Source organism: Salmo salar, chromosome ssa15 (genome assembly GCF_905237065.1).
Source record: "Salmo salar chromosome ssa15, Ssal_v3.1, whole genome shotgun sequence".
In the NCBI taxonomy this organism is placed as follows: domain Eukaryota; kingdom Metazoa; phylum Chordata; class Actinopteri; order Salmoniformes; family Salmonidae; genus Salmo; species Salmo salar.
This window is the reverse complement of record NC_059456.1, coordinates 57,431,137-57,449,258: the sequence shown is the minus strand read 5'-3', so window position 1 is coordinate 57,449,258 and position 18,122 is coordinate 57,431,137. Positions and strand designations below refer to the sequence as shown.

At 41.5% G+C, this 18,122-nt stretch overlaps 2 protein-coding genes across 7 annotated transcripts in view; both read right to left on the bottom strand.

Moving 5' to 3' along the window:
• The window catches only part of LOC106571778 (ras-related protein Rab-32), a 45,419-nt gene extending 30,525 nt beyond the window's left edge, over nucleotides 1–14,894 (bottom strand). Inside the window, exons 1-2 of one of the 2 annotated variants that reach the window (XM_045695891.1) lie at nucleotides 14,506–14,894; nucleotides 174–451 (exon numbers count right to left, since the gene is read on the bottom strand). In XM_045695891.1, the coding sequence (XP_045551847.1) occupies nucleotides 174–451; nucleotides 14,506–14,719 (492 nt within the window). In that variant the 5' untranslated portion in view covers nucleotides 14,720–14,894. The remainder of the gene's footprint in view (nucleotides 1–173; nucleotides 452–14,505) is intronic. The other variant, XM_014145231.2, reaches the window with a different exon arrangement.
• Nucleotides 14,895–15,261: 367 nt separating this feature from the next.
• The window catches only part of LOC106571779 (metabotropic glutamate receptor 1), a 68,749-nt gene continuing 65,888 nt past the window's right edge, over nucleotides 15,262–18,122 (bottom strand). For 3 of the 5 annotated variants that reach the window (XM_045695887.1, XM_045695886.1, XM_045695888.1), the window contains one exon: nucleotides 15,262–17,767. In XM_045695887.1, coding sequence (XP_045551843.1) covers nucleotides 16,981–17,767 — 787 coding nt within the window. In that variant the 3' untranslated portion in view covers nucleotides 15,262–16,980. The remainder of the gene's footprint in view (nucleotides 17,768–18,122) is intronic. The other 2 variants (XM_045695889.1, XM_045695890.1) reach the window with 2 other exon arrangements.

Here is an 18,122-nt window from a genome sequence, read left to right as displayed (position 1 = left end):
CGCCAGGGTTGTGGGTTCGATTGCCACGGGGGGCCAGCACAGAAAAATAATGTATGCATTCACTACTGTAAGTCGCTCTGGATAAGAGTGTCTGCTAAATGACTAAAATGTAAAAAATGTTATAGTCTTATTGTGTGTGTGTGTGTGTGTGTGTGTGTGTGTGTGTGTCTCACCATGGCTGAGGTCTCGAACCAGCCCAGGAAGCCAGTCTCTTTACAGAAGTTGTCCATGAGGGAAGTGTTGTTGGAGCTCTCTTTCTTCTGGTCACACTTATTGGCAAGCAGCACTGAGGGTATAGGGCTCCCGTTGGCCAGTTTCACCTTGCTGTCCAAGTCGTGCTTCCATTTGGACACTGCCTCAAAAGTGGATCCCCTCATCACGTCAAACACCACGAATGCTCCCACCGCCTCCTTGTAGTACACCCGCGTCATGTTCCCGAATCGCTCCTGACCTGCATGGGGGACGTGAAAGGAATCTGGTCAGTAACGCAATGGTACAGTCCACAATGCAACCTCGTAGGTCTAGTAGTATCTATGGAGTTAGTAAACAGAAGGCTGTTGGTTGAAATGCTCAATGAGTGACACAATGTAGATATTCAGCTACAGCCCAAAAATAACACATCAGCAAGGGTCCAAGGAAAAACAAACACATCTTGATGTCCAAAACATTGAAGTAGGCCTATAGGAGAGGGGTGACAGCAAGTAAGCCTTTGAGTGTTGCTAATGAGACATCAAAGCAGGGCCTGTTCCCTCTGTACTCACACAGGCAGACCTGTGAGAGGATATTCCACTGGTCCTATAAGCCAGGGCATTGAGTCCACCACAACAAGGACTGCCTCTGATATTACTCCACTAAATATCTCGCCAGACTCACATGAGACAATTAAAAGGTGCCAGTTTGGGGAGAATTAGCCCAGTTTACCAATAATGATTTAGACATGGATATCAAACTGAGTGAGGGTTCTCAGTGTTTCACAAAGGCAAAAGTATCTCAGTCAAAGAGAAGTCTTAATAGTCTTAATGCAGCATTTAGAGTGTAAGAGTGAGTCTTAATGCAGCATTTAGAGTGTGAGAGTGGTATTTTCCCCTTCATTGTGGTTCCCCTTCCCCACCAAATATGATAAACGGATCTTGACCCACTTTTTCTCACTCTAAATCCAAAAAGACAAGCCTAGAAAGAAATCTGCCTCCTCGATAATGAACCCATTCTCTCTAGAAATCGAGTGATGATTTGAAGTCAAAGCAAGGGGAATTACCACTGGGATGCCACTATCAACTAAAAACGTTGTTACCAAATCGATAACGGAATCCTCCCCCCAAAAAACGGAATTCCCGTAATTGAATTGTCTACAACGGGAAATTATAGTCATCACAAACCACAGTTGGGTTCACAAGTTTGGACAGCGCAGTACAGTACGGAAAAGTAGAGTATAGTTCATTACAGTACAAAAACAGAGTAAATGTAGAGTTCAGTACAGTACATAGTAGAGGACCACTAGAGTTGAGTATACTACAACGTACTCCACTGTACTACTACTGTGCTGTACTTTGATGCCCAAACTTCTGAAAAATAGAAGTCTATGCTAGGTTCAGATTTGGTCCGGTCCAACCAAATTTGGTCTTGTTTGGGGTCAGAGCTCATTAGAATAATAGCCAGTGAGTAGAATAATATCCAAAGATGCAAAGGAGGATATTGTATACTTATTTTTGTGTACCTATTTAGGTTACATCACCATGAAGAGAATGACATTCATATTATTTTCTGTGTAGGACAGATCAGGGACCCATGATGAAATTTCGTTACCACGATTCCGTTACCGGGTGTAAATCCACTCACTTACTGTAGTTCAATAACCAAAAGAGATCATTTCAAAGTGTCATATCATAGCTGAGCCCCCATTCTTTCTGCATACATCGTTGAGTTTATGGAAAACGTGACACAAAACTCTGAGGAAGATGTTGCCAAAATTCTATGAACAAACTTTGCATCTGCATTCTAATAGATGTGTTTTTGTAAAATCTTCTGTGCAAATTGTTAAAAGTACAGTAGTCCTTGTGCATAGAATTGTACGGTTTGTTAAACTTTGAAAACAATGGTTTTCATTTACAACTGCGACCTGGCGAAGATGAAGCAAAGCAGTGCGACGAAAACACAGAGTTACACATAAACAAACGTAAAGTCAATAACACAATAGAAAAATCTATCATCTATACACGATGTCAAACAGCAGCCAAGCATCAATTATCATGTCACCTGAATAAGATCCTCGATATTAAATGAAAAGGAGCATCAAGCTCATCACTGTGCACTTTCGCCACCCTGTGAAATTCATCATCATTTATTTAATCTGTAGCCTAATAAAAACGTCATGCTTCCGAGTCATAGTGGGAGGACTACATATCAATATGATGGTTATTATATCAATATTTGCGTAAAAAAGGAATTTCCACCACTGTTTATCGCATAATTAATTTTACCGACAACTAAACATCCCACCGTCTAATGTATTTTGATTTGTCGACATCTGGAATGTTTACCGACAAATTTGCTGTTTCCATCAGGTCTGAATTTTTTTATGAAACATGTACTTTACTCGCATAAAAAAAAAAAAAAAGGTTGGATGGAAACCTGGTTGCTGATATTGAACCGCCAAACAAGTGCCTGCTGCATTGATTAAGAATTCGCACAGATAGGACACTCATCCTCATATTATTGACTACATATAATCCATGCTCAATGTCAACTGAAGCTTGCAGATCAAAATCCTATCTTAAATCACCCATTCTGTTCCTTAGTTAATTTCAACGTATACCTCAAACACAACTAAAACTGAAAATTATATTTGACAAGTCATGCTTTAAAGCATTTCATCTGTATGTCTGGCAATCCGGTGGGAAAATTCCAACACAATTGACCCTAACAATTTTACATTTCCCTGAAAGGTCCATTAAATTACAGGAATGAGCACTGGACAAAACCATGAGAGGAACCAGATTCTGGTGGAGCCCCATCTTCCAAAAATAATTTCCAGGAGAAGAGTTTATAGAACCTTCAAGACTGCTGAGGTCAATCAACCAGTGAGTGATTGTTGGCTGAGGCGTATCTCAATTAAGTTGAATCTTTAGGTCGGGGGTTCAATGGGAAGACCCCTGGCTGGGATCACACCCAGCCAGCCAGCCAGGCTTCTAGACCATCACTTCAGTGTTCCACTGAAAGGGTTTAAGTTACTCACGACAGAAATGGACATTGTTACAGCACACTTCATCCAATTAAAGATAACTAATTAGGAGTAGCACACCTCACATTACAGCACTAGTATACACTGCAGCCAAGTTAAACACGGAATACAGAAAGCAGTTTCAGGAACTGTGATGGCAGTTTTTCCCCCTGAAGTTTTACTTCATTATAGGTACTTTATCCAGCCATGTATGGAAACTGAGCGGCGCGTTGCAGTGCGGGTGTAAGCGAGGGAGTGAATACACTGAGGAGCCTACAGACCTGCTCAGTAATTGAGGGTCTAAATTTAGTCGGTTTAACCCCAGGTGAATTCACTGGGGACACGGCACAGTAGGAAGGAGAGAGGATCGGTTGAAATAAGGCTTTCATTTCCAGGCCTTTTGGTGCCCAGAGATTCATTAGAAGAAGTCTTAGAAGAAGAAATAAAAACCCAGAAAAAAGAACCTCACTTTAAATATTTTCCAGACATATTTCTTGGATTTCAATCAACAGGCTCCACACAGAAACACTTAAGGCTCAGGGTCAGCCTGACATTTGCGGGAAAATGGTTTCCAGTATGAATCGAATGAACTGGGTAGTCAATGGAGTCAATTATTGACAGAACAAGTGCTCTGATATTTTCAAAATGTCAGCTATTTGTTGATGAGTGATGAAAGAGGAATGGTAAATTAAGATTTTCTGAAAATCTTCTGAAGACAAATGATGTGGTTTTCAGCTTTGTGATCTGGCCAGTTGCAGGGAACATTATTCAGTTTTGAGTTTCATAACATCGTAATTGACTTCTGCACAGTGGTGAGAAGAGGAAGAAAAATGAAGTGAGCTTAGAGAGTTTCACTCCTTGGTCCTCACTACCAACCTGGAAACAGGTTCACATGCTGTACATACCGAACTTTAAAAAGTCTGTTTTCACTATAAATCAACACAATGCTGGCAAAACTAAGGTTGTTGTAGGTCCATTTCCCGCATGGGCCACACATACTGGTTATGTTGACAATGACATGAATTCTGGAGTTACTCTGGATAGGAGCATCCTTGTGGTAATGAAACTAAGTAGCCAATGATTTTCACCTATAGACATAATAAGTTCCACTGCATTGGAAGCTATTGGAAATTGATCTCTTCACTGACATCCTAAAATAAGATTGTGAGCTTAAGGCTGAATATTCAGTGCCACTCAGATGGTGTGTGGTAGATAAGTAAGCGTTGCTATGCTGTAGGAGTAGCCCTCACCTTCCCAGGGGAAAGAGAATAAGTCGAAACGCTTCTTAGGCTGCGTTTAACACAGGCAGCTCAATTCTGATATTTTTTCCACCAATTTGTATTTTGACCAATCACATCAGATCTTTTCACATCAGATATTTTTCAGAGCTGATCTGAATGGTCAAAATACCAATTAGTGAAAAAGACGTGTAAACACAGCCATAGAGATTGATTAAACGGATCAATTAGCCCAGTACACACACACACACACTACCGTGCACACGCACAGGCACGTGTACAGCATAGTGATGATTGTGGATTGTGGTTTGTGCTGAGATGTTCGGCCATTAGAGCCATGTGGTTCAATGGTTAGACAACAGACGGCTTGTTATCTATTCTACTGTAACCTCCAAGGCAGTCTTGAAAAAAGGTCTAACCCCAATGGCACAACCTCGATGTAGGCAGCGATTCAACATTGTTAAGGAAGAACAGGATAACACAGTGAGCTTATGGGAAGAATTACGAGTCATGTGCTGTAATTGAGAAATTCTGTAACCTAATTAGCATTCCGACGAAGGGTATAAGTGTCTCACGGTGCAGGCTACAATAATGAGCCGGAGACTGCAATGACAATAAGGAGTCAAGACAGGTTGGCCATTTACTGGTAAACATGGTTAGTTTTTGTGTGTGAGATTCTCATATCATTTTCTAATCACTTCCTGAAGTGGAATGCCAAGTCTGGAAAACTAGAATATTTACAAAAACAAAACAGGGAGGAGAGACGATCATTAGGGAATTCCAGTACATTTACAACTTGGCTTTCCACATTATTAATATAAAACCCCAAGCAAAATAAAATAGGAAGTATTGCTTAAGACCCTGTGAGACCACTATCAAAGAACTTATGCAATGTTACTCCAAGTACCAATGACTTTCATTGAATATATTTGAAATGCATTTAGTGTACAGCGATCCATATTGCTATTCCGAGAGGGAAAGTAATCTTTTCTACAGACACACAATGGTTAGGTGTCCATCTCTCTTCCCCATGGTCCTTGTGGGAGTTGTCTATGAAAGTGGGAACAGATGGAAACACCGACAAAGAGAGAAACTCTTCATCATCCTGTGCCCTAGCAACCAGAGTTTCCTCTACAGTCTCTGTCGAGATGCTATCTGTGGGTGGGTTACCATGGAAACTGTCCAAGCTAGACGTGGCAGCGGCAACGGAGGCACTGGCAGTCTCACCAGTCAGTTGTTAAGAGGCTTGGACCAACCTCCACAGAAGTCCATTCAAATGCTGGCCTAACATTTCTCTGGCGGAGATACAGTAAATATGGTGGTCGTTACGAGACAGCTAGGGCCAACAGAAGTTTGCATCATGCAGAGTGAGTGGCAAAGGAGAAGCTGCAAAACAAAGACTATGAACATTGCCACATAATAAAATACTCTAAAAATAAATAAAAAGGCATAATAAAATACTCTAAAATACTCAATACCCTTGTTGGACTATCCCCCCCTCTTCCTCTTTTCACCCCTTCCCCCATTATTGATTTCCTTTCTTACCTCCCCCTCTAAACAGTGAGGTAGGTGGCCCTTCTCTCAGGATGTCTAAATCCTTGGCAAAAGGTGCTGGCTTACTTACTCCACTACCACCCCATGGTTGTAATCATCCTGTCCCTGGCTCAGACAAGCCCAGATGAGGGCAGCTATTCTGAGCCAGAGGGGGCGGGCGAGGACCAGGCCTCACGCTGACTTCCAACTTACATCCATTTTTCCACTAGGCCCTGATTACTATCATTCCATCTGAGATTGTAATCATTATGGGAGAGTAAGGACGACATTGCCTCAACGTTGGTTGGTCCTTATCGTTGCCATGAGGACAAGCCCACCCACTTATTCTGCACGATTAAAAAGGCTTAAAGCAGAACTGAACTCGAGAACCAACTTATCTCGTTGAAAACGGCATACGTGACATCGATGTTAGTCAGAAACAATTATTCCAGTGCCAAAATTGACTAAACGTGCACGTAGGTACATTTTGGTCATAAAGTCAGTATCTTCCAAAACTTAGTTTTGTGAGATTTAAATACAAGAGTTTGTCAGAACTTGAGGGCTGGATTTTGATAATGCCCACTAATACAGGACAAACAGCTGCGGTGATTGCACTCCAATCATACCACAGGACACACTGACAGTGAGACCAACCTGCCCAGCAGATCAGATTTCTTTACATAAAACCAGTGCTTAATCTGAGCCGGATCCTGCACCTTTTTAGTTTTGGACTGTTTCCTTCCGGAACCTATTTGCCACCATCTGGTACCCATCTTCACTGTTTGTAAAGATTTGAATAAAAGAGTTAATTCGAGTTGCCTCCTCTGTAATTCTCCTGCCCCCTCAAAAAACATAATGTGAAAACGTGCTGGGCATTCTATGAATTGATTTATGTTCGGCTGGCCCGAGTTGATGGTTTGCGCAACATTGTATCCTCGGGACCAACGTGTGCCTGTCTCTCACAGAACTAGAATGAGATTCACTTTCAAGGATTTCTCTTCCACTCTGTGCTCTGATACACATGAGCCTCCAACTCAGCGTTACACTTCATGTATTGACATAGAATCATAGCCGCGGGACGGGTGCTGGAGGTGCTGCAGCATCCCTGATAAACTGAATTAAATGTGCCAAAATTATAGAATTACCGCTGTCTGTTCAGAAATAATTCCCAATACTACTACTAATGGCTCCTGCTAAAAAGAGAATTCTCTAATCAGTCTGTAGACTACCAACATATGTTATCAACTTCCAAATAGTCGAAGAGCATCGCCGGTAAGTGAGTTTCATATCATTGGTTGAGTCAATGTAACTGGAAAGCATTTTTAGGACTATAATTTCCTTCTCATATTGTAGCCCACAATATGTGCCTCCACACACCTAGGCCTAGGCTATTGATGGATTCAAGACATGGTCGTTTTTATTGATCTCAGAATCTGTTTGTCAGTGTCAAAGTAGCCTGTCATTTTGATCACTTTGTGCATTACTAAAAAAGATCAGCTAAAGTCTCCAGTCGTAAAATGACACAGAATTGCACGAAATGTGTTATAAAAAGGCAACATTTTTCCCAGACCCTAGGCTGTAAAAAAAAAAAATCTCCATGTGTGCAACTTCTGCAAGCACCTCTACTCTTTTGCTCTATGCCACTACAGAAATGTGATATGCATGCAATTCTTTATTATAAAGATTTTCCGGTACCTAAGAGCTCCCCAGGTAACCCCCCTCTCACGCTCCCTTTTTGTTCTGGCACCTCCTAACAGATTAAGCACTGCATAAGACATGTCACACATTGTTTTACTTGATAAATACTGCACCAAAAACATTATAGCTAGATGTAAAATGGCGTGACTAAAACCTTGCCTGCAAAAAACACATTTTTAATTTCAGATTTCTTATCTTACATTCATTCTGATTATTTTCAGGAAGTGATATTGGCTTTGTTCTTATTGTGTCTCATGGGTGACAAATATTAGTAACTGCCACATCGAACCACATAACAGAAAAACACATGCGAAATCGGCAGATTCAATCGCTCTTTAAAGACCGGTCTTAATGACTTGGCAATACACCTCTCACTTTCTGTCTGTTTCACTCCATTATGCCTTCTCTTCTCTGACTCCTTGTCATCCTCACCGTCTCCAGCCTTGGTGTACAGGTGTGAATGATGAGTGTATCTGTGTGTGGGAGGGTGTGTGTATATTGTGTGTCATCCCCCTGTGGGGATGAGAGTGTGTGTTTTCTCTTACAGCGTCTCTAGCAATGACATCAGTAAATGTGAATGAGGAACTGTGTGTTTTGCCCTCACAGCTCCTCTGGTAGAGTGCAATCCGGCTGTGAGAGACACTGTACCAGAGGAGGCTGGTGGAATGAGTTATAGGAGGACGGGCTCATTGTAATGGCTGGAATAGAATGAATGGTATCAAACACATTCAACATATGAAAGCCACGTTTCCCTCCGTTCCATCCATTACAATGAGCCAGTGTGTTTGTTTGCTCTCTCTCTCTCGCTCTCCCTCTCCCTCTCCAGACATGCAGGTTGTTGTGATGGCCTGTCTCAGCATGTGATGAGAACACCATCAATAACCTTTCAACAGTCTTGGTGAAAACTGTCTGTCCTGTCGGTCTCTGCCTGTCTGCCACCAAAATGTGTCAGACTTGGCTTTTCAGAGTGGTTTTGCAGTTCTCTAGTCCTATATCTGGCTTCAAATTCAACCTCATTCATAGTGGATTCAACAAACGTCACAACATACTTCACGACAGCTATACCGTGCATGTCCTGACCCCAATCTCACAACCTCGTGATTGGATATGAAGCCTCAGACACACATAAACACAACCCTTTTAATCTCTTAAGACTCAAACACAGAGCCATTACGCAAGGACCTGACTAACTGCTGGCTAATGACTAACTTGTAGTATCTTTCTCAGCTGGCATGCGTATGATAGGGAGTCAACTGTGTGGAGGATCCTCAGAGGAAGAAGGGGAGGACCATCCTCCTCAGTAAATGTCATAAAAATAGTTAACCTCTCTGGGCAAACGTCCCACCCTAGTCAACAGCCAGTGGAATCCCGTGGCGCGATATTCAAATACCTTAGAAATGCTATTACTTCAATTTCTCAAACATATGACTATTTTACACCATTTGAAAGATAAGACTCTCCTTTATCTAACCACACTGTCCGATTTCAAAAAGGCTTTACAACGAAAGCAAAACATTAGATTGTCAGCAGAGTACCCAGCCAGAAATAATCAGACACCCATTTTTCAAGCTAGCATATAATGTCACAAAAACCAAAACCACAGCTAAATGCAGCACTAACCTTTGATGATCTTCATCAGATGACACTCCTAGGACATTATGTTATACAATACATGCATGTTTTGTTCAATCAAGTTCATATTTATATCAAAAACCAGATTTTTACATTAGCATGTGACGTTCAGAACTAGCATTCCCACCGAACACTTCCGGTGAATTTACTAAATTACTCACGATAAACGTTCACAAAAAACAACAATTATTTTAAGAATTATAGATACAGAACTCCTTTATGCAATCGCGGTGTCCGATTTTTAAAATAGCTTTTCGGTGAAAGCACATTTTGCAGTATTCTGAGTAGATAGCCCGGCCATCATGGCTAGCTATTTTGACACCGACCAAGTTTGGTACTCACCAAACTCAGATTTACTATAAGAAAAATTGCTGTTCTTCGTCAGAATGCACTCCCAGGACTTCTACTTCAATAACAAATGTTGGTTTGGTTCCAAATAATCCATAGTTATATCCAAATAGCGGCGTTTTGTTCGTGCGTTCAAGACACTATCCGAAGGGTAACGAAGGGTGACACGCCCGGCGCGTTTCGTGACAAAATTTCAAAATATTCCATTACCGTACTTCGAAGCATGTCAAACGCTGTTTAAAATCTATTTTTATGCGATTTTTCTCGTAAAATAGCGATAATATTCCGACCGGGAGTCGTTGTTTTCGTTCAAAGACTGAGAAAGTAAAATGGACTCTTCACGTGCACCCGTCTCATTGTTCTCAGATCGACCACTTACCAAATGCGCTACTGCTTTTCAGCCATGGACTGCAGAGTCATCATTCAACGTTCTGGCGCCTTCTGCGAGCCTATGGGAGCCTTAGAAAATGTCACGTTACAGCAGAGATCCTCTGTTTTGGAAAGAGATAACAAAGAAGGCCAAGAAATGGTCAGAGAGGGCGCTTCCTGTTTGGAATCTTCTCAGGTTTTGGCCTGCCATATGAGTTCTGTTATACTCACAGACACCATTCAAACCGTTTTAGAAACTTTAGGGTGTTTTCTATCCAAATCAAACAATTACATGCATATTCTAGTTACTGGGCAGGAGTAGTAACCAGATTAAATCAGGTACGTTTTTTTTTTTTATCTGGCCGTGCAAATACTGCCCCCTATCCCCAACAGGTTAAACATTAAAAGATGATCCTTTTTAGATAAAACTATACTAAATATATTCGCGTCACCAAATAACTGATTAAAGTAGCCTCAAATCATTTTTTACAGTAGCCTCAACAGCACTCTATAGGGTAAAACCATGGTGGACAGCTAGTTGCCGTCCTCCTCTGGGTACATTGACTTGAATACAAAACCTAGGAGGCTCATGGTTCTCACCCCCTTCCATAGTAATGATGACAACTTCCGGAGGACATCCTCCAACCTATCCATCAGAGCTCTTGTAGAATGAACTGACACATTGTCCACCCAATCAAAGGATCAGCATAAGCTACAGCTAGCTAGCACTGAATAATTGACTCAAAAGAGAGAGAAAGACAAGTTAATGTCTTAAAAAAATAAGGAGAAGCAAGAGAGAGAGAGCTGGCTATGTTTCATAGTATTTTTTTTTTTTTTTTTTCACTTACAGTTGAAGTCAGAAGTTTACATACACTTAGGTTGGAGTCATTAAAACTTGTTTTTCCAACCACTCCACAAATTTCTTGTTAACAAACTATAGTTTTGGCAAGTCGGTTGGGACATCTACTTTGTGCATGACACAAGTAATTTTTACAACAATTGTTTACAGACAGATTATTTCACTGTATCACAATTCCAGTGGGTCAGAAGTTTACATACACTAACACGGAAACCAAACCAGCTGCGCACATGCGCCATCGTGCATAAATGTATTTTGTCCCCCCACACCAAACGCGACCACGACACGCAGGTTAAAATATCAAAACAAACTCTGAACCAATTACATTAATTTGGGGACATGTTGAAAAGCATTAAACATTTATGGAAATTTAGCTAGCTAGCTTGCACTTGCTAGCTAATTTGTCCTGGGATATAAACATTGAGTTGTTATTTTACCTGAAATGCACAAGGTCCTCTACTCCGATAATTAATCCACACATAAAACGGTAAACCAAATAATTTCTAGTCATCTCTCCTCCTTCTAGGCTTTTCTTCTCTTGACTTTATATTGCGAATGGCAACTTTTACAAATTAGGTGCATTACGGCCACAGACCTCGTTCGTCTTTCAGTCACCCACGTGGGTATAACCAATGAGGAGATGGCATGCGAGTACCTGCTTCTATAAACCAATGACGAGATGGAACAGGCAGGACTTGCAGTGCGATCTGCGTCACAAATAGAACTGACATCTATTTTAGCCCTTGGCAAAGCAGACGCTCGTTGGTCCGCGCGAGCAGTGTGGGTGGAATAATTGAATAATGTAGATTTCTACATTTATTTTGCAGCGGTGTAGTCAGCCTGTTAGTTGACTGAGCCTTTAAACAGCTTGGAAAATTCCAGAAAATGATGACATGGCTTTAGAAGCTTCTGATTGACTAAAATGATGTCAATTAGCCTATTGGAGGTGTACCTGTGGATGTATTTCAAGGCCTACCTTCAAACTCAGTGCCTCTTTGCTTGACATCATGGGAAAATCTAAAGAAATCAGCCAAGACCTCAGAAAAAAATTTGGAGACCTCCACAAGTCTGGTTCATCCTTGGGAGCAATTTCAAAACACCTGAAGGTACCACGTTCATCTGTACAAACAATAGTACGCAAGTATAAACACCATGGGACTACGCAGCCGTCATACCGCTCAGGAAGGAGACGCGTTCTGTCTCCTAGAGATGAACGTACTTTAGTGCAAATCAATCCCAGAACAGCAGCAAAGGACCTTGTGAAGATGCTGGAGGAAGCGGGTACAAAAGTGTCTATATCCACTGTAAAATGAGTCCTATATCGACATAACCTGAAAGGCCGCTCAGCAAGGAAGAAGCCACTGCTCCAAAACCAACATAAAAAAGCCAGACTGCGGTTTGCAACTGCACATGGGGACAAAGATTGTACTTCTTGGAGAAATGTCCTCTGGTCTGATGAAACAAAAATAGAACTGTTTGGCCATAATGACCATCGTTATGTTTGGAGGAAAAAGGGGGAGGCTTGCAAGCCAAAGAACACCATCTCAACCGTGAAGCACGGGGGTGGCAGCATCATGTTGTTTGAGTGCTTTGCAAGCAGGAGGGACTGTTGCACTTTACAAAATAGATGGCATCATGAGGAAGTTAAATTATGTGGATATATTGAAGCAACATCAAGACATCAGTCAGGAAGTTAAAGCTTGGTCGCAAATGGATCTTCCAAATGGACAATGACCCCAAGCATACTTCCAAAGTTGTGGCAAAATGGCTTAAGGACAACAAAGTCAAGGAATTGGAGTGGCCATCATAATGCCCTGACCTCAATCCTATATAAAATGTGTGGGCAGAACTGGAAAAGCATGTGCGAGCAAGGAGTCCTACAAACCTGACTCAGTTACACCAGCTCTGTCAGGAGGAATGTAAACTTCTGACCCACTGGGAATGTGATGAAAGAAATAAAAACTGAAATAAATCACTCTTATTATTATTCTGACATTTCACATTCTAAAAATAAAGTGGTGATCCTAACTGACCTAAGACAGGTTACTTTTACTAGGATTAAATGTCAGCAATTGTGAAAAACGGAGTTTAAATGTATTTGGCTAAGGTGTATGTAAACTTCCCACTTCAACTGTAGCTAGCGAATGTAGCTAGCTAGTTTAACCTACGCAAACACAAATCTAATCAAATTTTGGCTCAAACAGAGAGGGATGCTATGTTTGCTAGCTGGCTATGGCTATCGAACACTGGAACTCTTCTAAGTCAAGGTAAGCTTTTGGTTTTGTTAATATATTGCCACCGGGGCCCGCAGGTGTAACAGCTAAACTGCTTGCTGACTGTACTGCATCATTGTAGTGGGTTTACTAACGCGTTCATTCTATTAGCTATGTTGACTATGACGTTAGCTAATATGGTGACAACGATGTAGACTGTGTGTAGTGGTTAGCGGTTATGATATGAAGGTTTGGCTTGGAAAGGTTTTTGCGCTTGGTCACAGACCGCTGACATGTTGTGCACTGAAGTCTTCAAGCGAAGGGAAAAGGTGAGGAGGAGAGCGTATAGTATAGATGCAAGATATAACTTTGCAATGAGCAAAATTATCATGCTGTTTGTATGTGGCTGCTATGAAAGTGAACTGTGTTTGAGTGTGATCAAGGGTGTACTGTAGGCTATTCATTCCACCAATTCTGTTGATAAACATTTCTTAAAATGGAAGCAAACGAAACGGGATAAACATACCTGAATTTGTCCAATAGGAACTCTCGTTTGCAACTGTTGGACTAATGATTACACCCTAGATCAGCTAGATGCAGAAAAGAGAGTGCAAGGCGGTATTGAATGTGTCAAGGTCTGTCCCCTTGATTGCTCAAATTTCTCTTCAAATGTGCACCTACGTTGTAAACTTTCATTCATAGGCTAGGTTGTAGCAACCTCATGATGGGTATAGGCAAAATTAGAGTATTAATGTAGTAGCCTAAACCTATCGATGTTACATTGAGCTGGGTGAATGGAATATGAATGAGTCATCCAATATGCTGTAGTAGAAAGACAATGGTCATAAAAAATAGCATCACCGACCAGCCACGGGCTGGCAAGCATGACTTAGTTTGGAAAACATCCCACAAACTAGATTGTAGGCTATTATTGAGACAGTAGGGCAGGCTTTCTTTCTGGTCTGGCATAACCAACTGTAACTCAACATGTAGGAATGAGACGCCAATGGACTGACGTTCGATTCTCGACAGCCTCACTCCCCACCGGGCGGGTTATCGAGCAACCCGCCCATTACCAACATTGTTTCATGGGGGTAACAGACCATACAGGTATTTTCACATAAATATGCACTTACATAGTATTAAGCCCACGTATGTAATATATATATATATATATATTACAATTACTGTTGTGCTAACAACATTATTTACTGCGAGGTCGTGTAAACACGTGTGCAATTCAAAGCTTCCCCTCTAGAATTGCGCAGTCACCACACTCGAGCACTTTTCAAAAAGTGGACAGGCTACTTTCACCAAACAATGCATAGCATATGGTAAGCCCATTTGTAGCATCTCAATAGTCTTGATATGTAGAAAATGTGCATCCATCTGTCTTACCTGCGATATCCCATAGTTGTAACCTCACCAGCGTGTTGCTGTCCCAGTTGATAACTTTGAGCGCAAAATCGACCCCAATCGTCGCTCTGTAGTGTTGGGAGAATAACTGATGGACGTATCTTTTGATGATGCTGGTTTTCCCCACACCTAACTCCCCGATGACAAGGACTTTGAACAAGTATTCCTTGCACCCCGATACCGATCCGCTTGCCATAGTGTGAAAGTCCGAAAGACAGTGACTTTAAATTCAACACCTTGTTTTTCTCTCACACGATGAGGCAATGGGAAACTGTTTCTGTGTTGTTTGGATATATGGTAACTAACTACAGTAGAAAGTGCTCTACTTCCCCTCCTACTACTTGTTCAAAAACACTTATCATGTGACACGGAGTCATAGGACCCGGAAATTTCTAGTGTCCAAGTAAAGAAAAAAAGTTTTGCCTCCTCCTCCTGCGTTTACATGGTAACCATGGGTGCTTTGTGTGTGTCTGACGGGCACAGACACACGTGCACAATTTTTTTGGAGCGGCGCCTCGTGGGCTGTGCTCATGCTCATTGCTCAAACGCAATAGCTTAATTGCTCCTCATAATATTTTCTAATAAGGCACATTTGACAAGCAATCAAAAACTTTTAAACAAATGGTAGGGCCTATTTGGACCAAATTAATTCCAAAATTGAGCAGGGCTGTCAATTCAATGTACCCCTTAACCCCTATAAATTAAAGCGTTATGAAATCATTCAATCAATTCGTCATCTTACTATAAAAGGTTTTTATTTTACAGCATTTTTCGCCTTGCCAAAAACATGTAGGCCTATCTCATTCTAGCTGTGACCTTGTAAAACGTGATCCTTCTGTTACTTTACATTTAAGAAATGTTAAAATCTTCAAACAACTTATACTACTAGACTAAATATAACATTTTGTAATAACAATTACAATACTATAGAACTATACATACTGTATATGTGTTTTTATACTTTGGAGATGCATTCTTAGAAAGTACTAAGAAGCGTATGATCAAGTAAACCAATGCAACTGCAATTTTATAATACAAAATCTAAACTAGATTGAAGCGCATATAATCTTACCACAAGAAGCAACTATCCATTGGTATGCTTTACAACTGAATATTTTCAAGAGGATACAGCTGACTTGAAAAGTTACCCTAAATCAATGCCAACACAGCTCTTCCACAAGCATCTGTAAGACGAGTTTTAAAACATATAAATAGTTTCACATTCTAAATATATAAACATTTACTGATATTACAAACATACCATCTGTGTGAAAAAAAATGAGAGATGGCTTAACAATATTACAAACTTTGAAAACATACACGAGTATATTTCCATTACAATGACACAGTGACCTCAAAACATTTAAAAAATAGATCATCACACACACAGTATGGAAAACAGAATCTCATCTTCATAGCATCCTGTGTGAACCAAACATGTTTCAGGATTTCATAGAATGTGTTAAAACTTATAATGTCATGACATTACAGTGGCCGACAATCAAGCCCAACTCGTAATGTAAAATACTGTACACAATCTTAGAATCTCCTGAAGATGCCTTATCAGTAAACATGAATACAGAGAACTGGAAAACTAATTTGATTGGCACAATAAAAACCATGTTGCAAAGTATTGCATACAGCGCAAATACCCAATCTTCAATCTCCATCTTCAATCATATTATGTTACAGTACCTTGGTGCCCTGTATGCAATGTCTGAGACACATAATACTGCTTATATACTATGCTGTAGCCTACCCTGCGGTTCATAGACAGAGTTTGTTTATTATCAGAGAGTAAATGTTTGAACTGCAATGAGGTTAGTAGTAAAAGTACTGGTAAGCTGAGAAGAGTACTTCTTATTGAGGACTAAGTCTTTATGAAAAAAGGCAAAGAGAGTATTTTGATCCAGCTGTGTCTGCTACACATAATAATACGAGCTCAACTGCACAGGTACAGTATTGGACCAAACAGGCAGTGCATTGTGGGATCTTGGTCCCTGTATCTCATCGAAATCATAGGATAAGATCCAAGCACCTTATACACAGCATTCCCTCCATTTGTCTCATAGGCTATTTAAATGCACAACAATAGCAAAACAAAATCATATAGCTAAAGCCTTCATTGTGATTGCCAGCTTTGCTTAATCCATTTGGCACAAGAGCCGGGTAGTTTTGGCACTGATCCCAGTCTCAAAGTTTACAGAAAGGTTGGTGGGGACTCACAGCCCTTGAGAAACATGATTGCTACTGGACTATTCCATTTATTTTAATTTTCTCTCACTTCAACTCCCCCATGACATAAAATGTCTTATAATATAATCCAAGCAAACAAATGACCGAGCAAATGGAGCAATGTATAAATAAATAAGCAAAACAATTATCAAATCGTTGATGTTACATCTTAGTAACATGGTGTGTTTGTGTGTGTGCGTGTGTGTCAGTGCCTGGTGGTTCTCACAGTGTAGAGGAGCTCCGTTTGAAGTCCTGGAGGATGATGGAGGAGTAGGCAGAGCTCGGGGGGCTGCAGAGGGCCGACTCAGAGATGGGGGAGCCGGGAACAGACCCGGCAGAACACACTGAGTCCCTAAAGGGGGAGGGGGGAGACAGAGCCAAGGAGTCCTCCAGGGTCAGCTTACTCTGAGCCAGCTCCTCTTCTCCCTCCTCCTCGTCATCCTCCTCTGTGTAGCTGTGTAGGAGGTCCAGTGCCTCCCCCTCAGCCCCCTCCAGGGGCGAGATGAGGTCTTCCCCTCCAAAAGAAGCCCCACCTTGCAGGGGGCAGGAAAGCTGAGAGAAGGTAAAGCCTAGGGGTTGGTTGGTGGAGCTGGCCTGGATGCCAGAGGCACCCATTGTGTCGTTAAATCCAGGGATATTGGAGCTGTGCGTGTCCACCATCACCCCCTGCAAGGGCTCGGTGGTTAAGTAAGAATCCTTCCCGTGGAGTGTTCCAGAGTGGGAGTGGGGGGCAATCCAGAGAGGGCGTGCTTCCTCGTCCTCCTCCTCCGCCAGGTTGTACAGAGCCGTGGTGCCGAGGTGGGGGTCTGTGCCAGGGCTGTGTTGTTGGTGGTGTGGGTCGCAGCTGTGGGGGTCGATGGGGGCATTAGTTAGGGGCCTGATGACCGCCGTCTGATTCGAGCCGGCTTCCTGTTTCCTCACATGCACAGACAGTCTGTGCCACACATTCCCCCCCCTCTGAGGGTGTCTTGCACCTGGTTCAGACCATGACACAGACTTGCCATTAGAACTATGAACGAGATAAAGACTGCCGTTACTAACAGAGACAACCCGGGGGAAGGGTTAGTCAACAACAACAACACATAGCACAATAGAACAGAACAGCAGCATTTCAACATTTCTCTACGAATGTTAAAATACGCTCAAGACTTTTTAACAACATTATTAACAGGCAGCAGTGATGTGGTTCATTTGTGAGCTCCAAGTGGGATTGCATTGACTAATCTGGGAACTTACAGTAACTAAATACTTTGTGATTCATAAGTTCATAATGTGCTGTTTGACCAGCATTATGAACCATAGATGGCTTAATTCAAAGTACTTTGAGCCATCCACCAAATTTAGACCTGTTAATCTAAGTAAGT